The sequence below is a fragment of the Bacillus rossius genome, chromosome 5, assembly GCF_032445375.1.
Source record: "Bacillus rossius redtenbacheri isolate Brsri chromosome 5, Brsri_v3, whole genome shotgun sequence".
Classification (NCBI taxonomy): Eukaryota; Metazoa; Arthropoda; class Insecta; order Phasmatodea; family Bacillidae; genus Bacillus; species Bacillus rossius.
In genome coordinates, this window is record NC_086333.1 from 67,251,003 (window position 1) to 67,262,305 (window position 11,303).

General features: G+C 34.8%; 1 protein-coding gene across 4 annotated transcripts; it reads right to left on the reverse strand.

The window, feature by feature from the left end:
- Positions 1-1,219: 1,219 nt before the first annotated feature.
- Positions 1,220-9,426, reverse strand: LOC134531938 (uncharacterized). 4 transcript variants are annotated; one of them, XM_063367993.1, is made up of 4 exons: positions 9,365-9,426; positions 6,122-6,306; positions 3,398-3,492; positions 1,220-2,062 (listed from the first exon to the last, which is right to left on the reverse strand). In XM_063367993.1, the coding sequence occupies exons 1-4, from the start codon at positions 9,371-9,373 to the stop codon at positions 1,761-1,763; spliced, it is 591 nt and encodes a 196-aa protein (XP_063224063.1). In that variant the 5' UTR covers positions 9,374-9,426; the 3' UTR covers positions 1,220-1,760. The 4 variants fall into 4 exon arrangements, with proteins under 4 accessions (XP_063224063.1, XP_063224066.1, XP_063224064.1 ...); XM_063367996.1 differs by lacking the exon at positions 3,398-3,492 and having other exon boundaries at positions 6,195-6,306; XM_063367994.1 differs by having other exon boundaries at positions 3,398-3,538; positions 6,122-9,412.
- Between the last annotated feature and the right edge of the window lie 1,877 nt (positions 9,427-11,303).

Here is an 11,303-nt window from a genome sequence, read left to right on the forward strand (position 1 = left end):
AAAAATTGAATGAAAAAAATAATAACCCAATAATATAGGACTTCACATAACGTAAATTACTTTTACTGTTTCCCATGCAAAATGACCAAATGAAATGCATTTCCGTATAAATGTTTGGTAACATAATTTTCCGCCGTCGCGCACGTTAAGATGGTTTTGGAATTCCCATTCTTGAATTGTAAACATGTACAATGTCTTGCAACTATGCACATTATAAATTCTTTTTTTTTACTTTATATTTTGTGAATCAATATATTTCATTTCCTATTATTAAATATTATTTTATATAATTACGTATTAAATAATTAAATTTTCCAGCCTCCATTAGATAATTTGTGTTCAATAAGCAAATAATGGGTCATCAACAAACAAATGAAAACAAGCTAAAAATACAAGTTAAAAAAAGAGGTTATGTTCCGTTTATAAACTAAAATACATGTGCATTTGCATTGCATGCTTTTCTGAGAATGAGTTATTTTGAGTAATTTAGTAAATTAATAAACATATTTTAACCAATATGTGTTTTCTCCTGTATCAGTTCGGAATCAGTCATGTGCTTGGCCTGCTATGTACTTGCTTATGTTTTGCAATTGTGAACACGGCTTGAAGCTGGATTGGATTGACAATTTAAAAAATAGCGAGTCCATACCATAGCAGTCCATGTGCACGACTGTGCACACTACTTGTGCGAAATCGGTTCGCAATTGAAATCTTACTGTTAAATTTAGCCAATGAAATTTTGTGATGTATCCGACAACTGTTGGTAGTGATAGCTGCTAACAATATTAACTACCAAATGATTATACCATGACAACTGACCAATAATTTGTGAACATTGTTAATCAACATTTGAATAATTTTGGGATATGAAAAATATTTATTTCACAATCGTAACCACAAAAACTTTATTTATTTTTATGTATTTTCATTTATTGCTAGAGATTTTTTCTAAGTAATTGCATTTATTTATTTATTTATTTTTAAAGCAGGTATTACTTTGCAGCATTGGAGGCCACTGCCTTTCCCAAATTTTCAGGGTAAATTTAAACAGTAATTTTTTTTTCCCAGTAATGCAGTACATCAGTTCATTATGTAGGTCAAGGCCATGGTAACCTAGGTTCTGTATCTGTATTTTATTGTCTTAAATATGTATACAACAGTTTGATATTTTATTTCACACGGTTGACTAGGTTACAATTTGTGTAAGAGTAATTGGCAATATTTTATTGCGTTTAAAAGTAATTTTTGAAAGTTTATTTTCAGTATGTATTTCATAGTGTGTTTGTAACACTTCTGCATATTTGAGAATCATTTTGGTAAAATAAAGGACAGGAGACAGGTGTGCGAAATGGTGGTGTCAATTTTTCCACACTTTTTTCAATTTAAATTACTTTTAGACATTTTATTTTATTCGTAAACATCATAAAATAGCATTCAGTCTTATTCTTGTAAATTATGTTCAACCCTACAACGCATGCGCGAAAAACAGTTTCGTAAAGTGTACAGAGTAATTTTCTAGAGTAGGTGCTCTTCTGAAAGAAAAATGTAGATAAAAATTCTGAAAAATGTTATTTTGAGTTCAACATATTATAATTTCGTGATCCTGCAAAAAAGGCATCGTGATATTTAAAGTACGTGTACTTTAACGGTAGTGTACCGTTTGAACGGCTTGTTGATAGGTTAGCTGCAATAAAAATACGAACACCATTTCCAATACCTGTTGTTATCGTGTGGCTACTCTAGGAGACTACCGAGTACTCTCAGAACATCTCTGCGAAGCGCACTTTGTTCCTCCAGCACGGGCTCGCCTCGTCCAGCTGGGAGACGAGCTGCTTCATCTCGGACGTGGCGGCCTCGACCTCCGCCAGCTTGTCTCGCAGCAGCTGGTCCCTCCACCGCCGGGTCGTCAGCCGGTCCCTGCGGCACGACTCCAGCTCGCTCCTGAGCCTCGACTCCTGCAGGTCGAACTGCCTCTGGAGCCCCAGCATCTCCGCCATCTTCTCGTGCTCGACGGCCAGGACGGTCGCTTGCGCCGCCAGCGACTGGAACCACTCGGCCGTCTCTGTCGGGACACGGGAGAGAACACCGACCGGTTGGTCTCCCGACTGTAATGCTTCGGGATCGTTCAAGTCGAGCCTTGGGTTGGTGGTGTTCTTTGTTTAGGCCCGACCGCAAACGCAAACAAAGAAACATTTGCAATTCCTAGCATCGCTATAGTACCAGCTCCTTGACGCCGTTTTCCTTTTCCTCCTTTTTGTCATTTCGTTGCTCTTAGTAACACCTTACGATACCACTCACAAATAACAAAATGCTCAGGTTTTAAATTCCAAAGACCTTTTTTATTTTTATTCACAACGGAACACAAACCCAAGCTTCTTCATCACTCTCCACCAGCCATTGTTATATCTTTTTAAAAAAAAAAAACCAAAAACATATCTGGCCACACCAACCTTCTCAATCAAAATTCTCTTGCACCACATCTTACTCCGCCAAAGTTCACAACACAAATAAAAACACCTTCCAGGTACAAAAAAAAAACACATAAAAAAAACCTTAGTCCGGGAGTGCAAACACTTTACACAACTCTAGGGAAAAAGTTAATCTCAACTCTGGGAACTAATAAAAAGACATGGTTCACTTCGGTAATTTTTTCCGAAACTACACCGAACAAAAACACAGACCCAAAACACCCCAACTCAGACAATCACTAAGTACTGAAACTTGTTCATATTTGAATAACGGCAGGAATTAAAAAAAAAACACAGACAACTATTAGCTAGGTATGTATATATGAGTGATTTTATCTAACACAAAACAACAGATAATGTATTGTATTGTAAACTAAAAATTAGATAATTATCAGTAAAAAAATACCAATGCATTAGAAGTTGCTTGATAAATTATCCAACCCTGTTTTCTAAAAACTTAAGTTATTTGCTGTTCAGAAATAAAACCACATATTTTAACCACAACTATGGCAGCATTCGTTCAAATTTTTTTTTTTAAATGAAAATATCATACTACAGTGAAAGGTGCTTAATCCAACACTCTATAGTTCAACATATTCTGTACTACGGGATCACTCAAACAGCTTGCATTCAGTTTTTTTTTGTATACGCCCAGTCGCATTACTGTGCTTCCAGCATTTTTAGTTTGCTCAGTGTTTATCGTTACAGTCGCTTTTCATTTCAGCACGGTGTTTCTCTTTTTCCATCAGGTTACATTTCACTTTCTCGTATTTGGTGTTCCTTTTAAACAAACATCACATTGAGATTTTCTAATCCAGCATGAGAGTGGTTCCGAACATGCCCCATTAAAGATTTTTCACTGAACCCTTCACCCCAGCCTGCATGACAAAATCATGAATCAAAATAAGTTAACAACTGCTTCTCCACACCTGCATCTGCAAAGTAGTTAGTGGAGTCCGCCGAGGTGTCGCGGTCGCTGCAGCTGCCGTCACGCCCCGGCCCGGCGCTGCACTCTGCCGACTCCCTGCGCACAAATCCCGGCCACGCAGCGACTGATCGGTAAATCACGACTGATCATTAACCAAGGACAAGAGTATGTGGTGAATTGCGATAAAACCAAAATAACACCGAATAGAATGTCAGTACACCACATAACACAGAAATGCGTGTTAATAAACCACTGAGAACCCAAAATGCCACTGAAAGAACTAGACAATCAGCCTTTTGACGTGAAAACGTCTAATAAATCGATGAACGCCGGCTGCACGCACGAAAAAGTGTCCCGTTATGCACATTGTTCCGTTACGCTCATTGTTCCGTTACGCTGTGTCCTGTTACGCTCATTGTACGCTTGCGCCGCACTGACAGAAGTGAAAACTTAAAACTTAGTTTATAAATGTGTAATATGAAATAATTTCTACGTCAAATGTACGTAAGAAAATGAATATGATTACTAGTATAATTTCAAGTATTTATTCTTTTATTATTAAAAAAAGTAGCATCTTTCGGCGAGTGCAGTAATAATAGCTTATGTTACAATTGACTAAAAAATTATGGTGATTCATATAATTGATGATAGATATTTGATTACAATTTATTTATATGAAAACTTGTTCATAATTATATTTCAACTTTATAGCTAAACGCCAGTTTTTAAAATTAATTACAAGTCATCTACACGTGAACTGTTTCGTCGACTGTTTACAAAGTGAAGTGAGAAGTTAATGTGGTTTTAATGCTTATTACAAAAACAATTTCGGCAATAAAGGTTAATTATTATTGCATTTTAAAAATCTGTTTACTAGTATAATTTCAAGTATTTGTTCTTTTATTAATAAAATAAAAATGATTCAATTTTATTCATAATAGTATGCAATCATTTCATCGATGTTTTATTATGACGTTCTCACGTTAAACTATCGTCCGTAAACCAACTTTACAGACAACCAATTTTTTTAAATGAATAATTTAACTGAAATCACAAAAAATAAATTTTTTAATACATCTAAGTAACTCTAGGAATATAACATATTTATCATGAAGGTTGTACCAAATTAGTGTACTAAATATATATATTTTTTTACTTTTTTGATCTTTTAACTGTTGTTATTAACTCATTTTTACATTACGGCATTAGTACATTTTTCAGACACACAATACTTGCACATTTTTTTTTATTTTAAGAGTAAAGACAAATTCTTATTACTAATTATTATATCATAAAAAAGCCTCATGTGTCAGTCCTAATAAACTCTTTTAATGAATTAACTATCAAGAAACTGTAAGTGTCATATCTGTTTAATAAAATGCCATATTTATTATGAATAAATATAGTTCAGAAAAAAATAAAAACAATAACACCGAAATCTCATTTTTAGAAACAAAACCATAAAATATTGTCCTAAACAATAACACAGCCACGAACAGTAACAGGGTTCGAGCTTCTGTCATCCCTGAAAATAATGTGGAATAGAAACCTACACTATGGAGCAGTGATAGAAATGTAGGCAGGGCTGGAACAGGCACATTGTAATGTAATCCAGTAATAATAATTTGTTATAAATTTTTTGTTATATTTCAGGTTAGATGTAAAGTTTTTCCTTTTAGAAGTTATTGTGAACGTAATTCTCCTATTTTTAAAATGCATAAGGATATTTTTGGAGTAATTTTTTTTCCTGGCTTCTTTGTGTGGGAAGGCATCCTGTTCTTGACATAATTCTCCTTCGTTATTTCCACGACCGAGGCTTTGTTTCACACGCTAGGCGTTTGAGTCACTGTTACGGGAGTGTGAGAGAGAGAAAATTGCTGCATCGTGGGAACAAAAGTAAGAATTTTGTGGAAGTTTCTGTTGCGATGCGCTGTGATTGGCTGAGAATTACGTCAGCGAGCCCAGAACACTGCCCGCACAAAGGGAAGGAAGGCTGTAAACTCAGTCATTGTCCGAGCACCGTTATTATTCACAACTCCCTTAGCAGGCACAATATAAAAATTCCATTTAAAGTTATTGTAAACCTTATAATATTATAAAAAAATATTGTCTGAATTCGTTTTCGATACAACTGAACTTTACACATAGAGGCAGCTCAAATGAGGTAGCAGAACAAAAAAAATTCAGTACTGCTTTAGTAAACACAATATTGAGACGGATCAAAACTGTTGTAAAATCTTCTAAACTTTACAAAAGACTTTTGTCTCAATTTTTTTTTGATACATGCAAGCCTTAGAATAAGGGGAAAATAAATTTAATGCTTAAATTACAGGAGTAAATGCGTATGTTATTTCCGTGGGAGTTTTCACAAGCCATACAGTACAGAACATGCCTACCTGCGCCAGGACAATGTGTAGCTATGGGAATTTCATTCTTTTCACGCTGAATGCATTAAATAGAAAACATTTGTTACAATTTGGCAGCATGGAATATACAAAAGTTTTTGATAGAACATATACCTAGTATGTTTTGTACACATACAATTTCCTAAATATTTCAAACATTTTCCCAAATTTTATAGAATTTTCCAGAATAGTCCAAAATAAACATGAACTACGAAATTGACCACGCCGAAAGAGGTAGGTATATTTTAGCGCAAACAAAATACGCCCACACCTGCAAGCAAACAGAGTACCTAGCAATTAAGAATTGAATATATTCTTACATGTTAACATCACCTCTCCTGACATCGCTATCAACTTCGCCCAGACATTCGCTGCTATCACACTGATCCTGACCAGTTCTCGCGTCATCCTCAGTTCCAACGTTGCCCTCCTCCTCCTCCACCTCCTCCGGCTCTAGCTTCACGCCCAGGTCCCTGCCGAGACGCAGAACATCGGCGAGGCTCACCTGCAACGATGGGAAACAAGCACAGCTCCGCGTCTCTCATTCCAGCTGACAAGGGAAACATTTTCCCTTCACGTGGACAGCACAGGTTCACTCACCCGATACGCCAATTCAAGGTACGTCACATTTTACATAGGTACTTTAAAATATTTTCTGGCATGAAAATGACAAATTTGGAGAAAAAAAATCACTTTTTTCCCCAGCCTCTAACACTGCCCAACAAATACTTAAGATCAGATTCAACAATCTTTGTGACTAATAAAAAACAATAATGTTTGGTGCACTGTTACACAGTTTACTTAACTCACGATGAAGGGGAATAACTATCCCCTCCCACACACAAAAAAAATCTATAATTTGGTAACCTAATGCATATAAATAGGTAGACAATTCTCTACACATAAAAAAATAGAGGTGGGTTTATTGAAGAAATAAATGGAAATCCAATTTTAATTTATTTTTAATTTCGGACTCTTTATCACATTACATACTCTTCAAGATAACTTATCAAACTACTACGTACTGAAAATCCTTTTTAATAGCGAAACTAGTTTAGTCTGCATGAAATGTTATTTGAAAGTATCGAAAAATTGACTATGATGGCCTTATTACTATAAATGTATAATTTAGAGGTTTTTATTTCAGGGAAATAATCGACCAGCTGTGTTTACAAAAAACATTGGTTTCTGAATCCTAGCATCCCATTAAAATCAATGGATTTGGCCAATTAGAGAATTGGAATCAGCCCAACAATAATAAAAACATATGAAGACTATATTTTGTCTGTTATGATAAAGTTATTTTTAAAGAGATACCATTACAGATTGAGACTGCAAAAAAAGATTTTCCTTTGTCCCTATACATGACATGTATAACTTCAAGCCCATTTCTTGCATAAACTGCAATGCAATGGTTACTGCCAAGTGGTTTCTAGAAGAATAGAATTGTTATATTCTTTCTTTAAATAAGAGATGTACCTACCAAACTATCCATCTGTCAACCATCATTCTGCAACACTTTCTGCTCTAAGTTTTTTGCACCAAAATTTGGATACTGGTATAAGTATTTTTAATTCCTTTTGCTAAATGACTACACCATAAGTATTTTAAAACATTTTGCATGTAATTTTGTACTTGGGTAACACTTTAGCAAAGTTAAGGTGTTTAGCTTTCTCTTACACTTAACCACAGTACCTACTACACAACTACATACATAAAAAATCATACTTCATAAACTTATAATAGATACTAAACTAACATAAACTAATAGCTTAAGAACTAAAATCCATACTTTTGCACTACTGAAGAACATAAATAAACAATAGCATTAAAAATTAAAAGATCTTAAAACAGGAATGCAGCAAATAGATATGAGGTTACAAATATTACACATGCACATAAGCGGCTGTGGTTGTGAAACTTTGACAACATTGAACAAAGAATATTGCCATCTCAAGTTTGAACTTGTAGAGTGTTTCTGAGCCTTACAACTCAGCAGGGAGACTGTTCCAGTCGCGTGCTGCAGAAACAATGAAGGATTTGGAATAATATCACATCTTGTGGGTGGGAATACAAAGTTTGAGGTGCAGTTTCGAGAGAGTATTAAAACAGTGGGTATCACTTAACGAGACCAGTCAGTTGCACTCTGGGCTAGAATTTTTAAAAATTCTATAAACAAATGTTAAGCGATTTAAAATCAGTCCATGAAGTCGTAACCAACCATGCTGGTCATAATAAGTGACACATGATCACGAGACTTCAAGTTAAAAATCAACCTTAAACTTGTATTCTGGATCCTTTGCAACATTGATGCCAGATTTTATGTTAAATTATCATGCATCACATCACAATCGTTAATTATAGGCAGTGCAAGAGACTCCGCTAAAGTCACCTTCGCACGAAACAGGAGAAAATTTGTTTGTCAGCGAATCAAGTGTAGTAAAAAAATTATTTTTTTTGCATACATTACTTGCATGCCCTGTCTCATGATTTGCGAAGATGGCATTTAGAATGGATATGCCTATGTCCAATTCCTTTGCCACTTAAACATGTGTTTTTTGTGAAAACCTAGGCCTATGAATGAAAAAAATTCAGCTTTATAAGCAATATAAAAAGCTAATTTTTTTTTTGAGCCATGATGGAGCAGTTAGCAACATAAATATTGCAGAACTAAGTACTTACATCTGATAACACACCACAATGGCAAGTAACACAAGGATTTGTTATTTTGTTTTCCAAGAAGGTGCTAACAGACTTGCTACTGCAAATGTATGTACCTTTGATCTATTAAATACACTGGATTTTGGAGCACTACCATTTTTTCCCCCACATAAAATTATATTTATGGGATAGCAGTGGTTGTAAACAAAACTGAATTTAAAGTGTAAAGTGAATTGTTTATTCTGTTAAACTTCACAGATGTGATAAGTGTTGGAATAGTAACAATTTTTAGGTTTTTTTAATTGAATTTTATGAGCAGAAAACGTAAATTATAAGCAGGAAATGCACAATTCGTGAAATTTTAAACACATTATGTAAATACATTGCCCATGTGGGGACGTTAACATAAAAGTAATCCACTATAAATATTGCAATGCCCTTTTACAGTATCATTAGAATATATATCGTGTACTAAAAAAAAAAATGCATTTTCGGATTTTTCCCCCTTATGCATCACTTTCTTTAAAAACTACTTAAGAACTAAAAAATAAATATTTTTATGAAGTAACCACGGGTGGATGAGCAAGAGGGTAGAAGGAGGGAGGGGGGAATTAATTCCAAAATTATAGCTTTTTATAATTCTTGACATATTTTACAATAATTCTCTACGAGGGCCCTTTGTAACCTCTGGCTGATGGCTACAAATAACATTATTAGAGAAAAAAACATTTCAAATGCACGAAAATAATTAATATCCTTTTCTGGAACTTTTAATATGATTGTGTTTGAAATAATATTAATTAGTGGATCCTGCCATATTATTCCTAAGTTAGCTCAGAAATAGTTGGAAGTTTTACATTGACATATTCGTTAGCATTATGATTTTTCATACTATTACTTACACCTGCCATTGCGACATAACCTAACCAATTCGACAGGACAAAGTAAACAAAAACAATCAATAGTCATACCGTTACCAACTTAACTCTATGTAATCATAGACTAAAGACTGATATAGACCAGAAAATGGCACAAATGCTAGCGAAAGTGAAGTAAAACAAACCAGACCCAATATGGTGGCCATTAAGTGCATTAAACTCTTTCTCATGAAAACAAAGGTGTTTTTAATATTACTCAACAACTGTATTCGTTCCATCTAGGTTTCAGCCTAACACTTTGTCAATCAGCCTTTATGTCATCCCCACATATAGATCTAGTTTTGACATTTGCGCCTAGCTTTATTATTGGCGAATTGTCTTGGCAATATAACTGTCTAAGTTCAGCTGACGTAAACAATGATATAAGTTTTTTTTGTGGTCCTCCAACAGATCTATGTTATTATTTAATTCGGCGTACACAAATACCTTAACCTTCTAGTTTAGTATAGGCTGGCTGGCAGCCTGGTAGGAAACGACACTTAGTCGCCCCGAACAAACTTATTCCCCCCCCCCTCACCCACAAACCCAAATGCGAACATAAAGTCCAAGTGCCCAACCCCCGCATGGTGGACCCTTTCTACTTTGTCCAACTCGTCTTCCTGAATCATCCCACTGTTTCTCATAACCAACCTGCTTGAAGTTAATGCATGAAATATTTGATCCTGCATGTAAGTGCCCAGGGTTTTCCCTGTGTCTATGCAGGTTTTACCTGGACCCAACTTATCTAGTTTTTGGTTTAGAGTTAAGAAGTGAGGGGAGTTAGTCATGATGCCAATCGTAGCCATGGCTGGCCAATTCCCTACTAACACATAATGTATGCTACCTCTCCTGCATGGCTTAAACCCAGAATGAGTAAAGCATATAGACTAAAGCCTGAGTTGCACTTAATCTCCTCTCTAACCTGGATTCCTCCCAAATACTCTTAGATTTAGTTAAGTTTTAGGAAAAAACATTATTATTTAAATTATTACATTTAGAGTTGTAACTTATAACAATACGTACTTGAATGTACTTATCCCGAAATATCAAAAACACACTATATTGATATTAAGAAATAAATATTAAATAATATATAACCTCCACAATATTTAAGAATTTCAGCTGCATCCCTCATAACATGAATTTTTGAAAAGTCAATCAATTTTGGAATCATAAATATTCAACAAAACAGCTTGGGTCTATAGCCATTCCAATAGTGATTTATATTTCCCCTCTTAGCACCGCCCAAACTCTTTAATAATTAGAATTATGTCACATCTGCACCAGCATTATCCATACTAAGGTGACCGCTCGAGATTTATTAAAAGTGTCTGATTAATAACAACATTTAAAAGCTATTGTATGTTTCTATACATAGGTACAAGTTTCGTTCAATGGTTTCGTCTATTTTCGTAGTATTTTTTGGTCATGTAGTGAAAAAGGCTAAAACGAAATGAAAATTTCAAAACACATTATTATAAGTCATATAAGGACGTGTAGGGAGACTTTATCTTTAATATGATATCAACATGAAGACTGCACGCCAATTCTGTGCCTAGCGAGTAGAGGCGACGAGGCGTGTGATGTGCGAATAAGTATCACTTTTAAAGCTCCTGTACCTGAACAGACTGCTACCTTAAAATAGCAGTGCTTATCCTTACTAACTATACTCACAAATCTGCATTTCGTTCCTCATCTAGAACATCTACAATGGCATAATAATTTACAAATAACTTATAAATTTTAAAAAAAAATGCTAAGTATGTTGGGCACAATGAAAGCTCTGTACCTCGTTTAGGGTAAAATTTCAATCCGGATTGAACCTGAAATGGAGTGAACTCGGAGTGAATGTGTAACTAACATAGACTGACGAAATGCGTTTATGGTAAATATCACAATCCAGATTGAAATGTAAACAAGATCG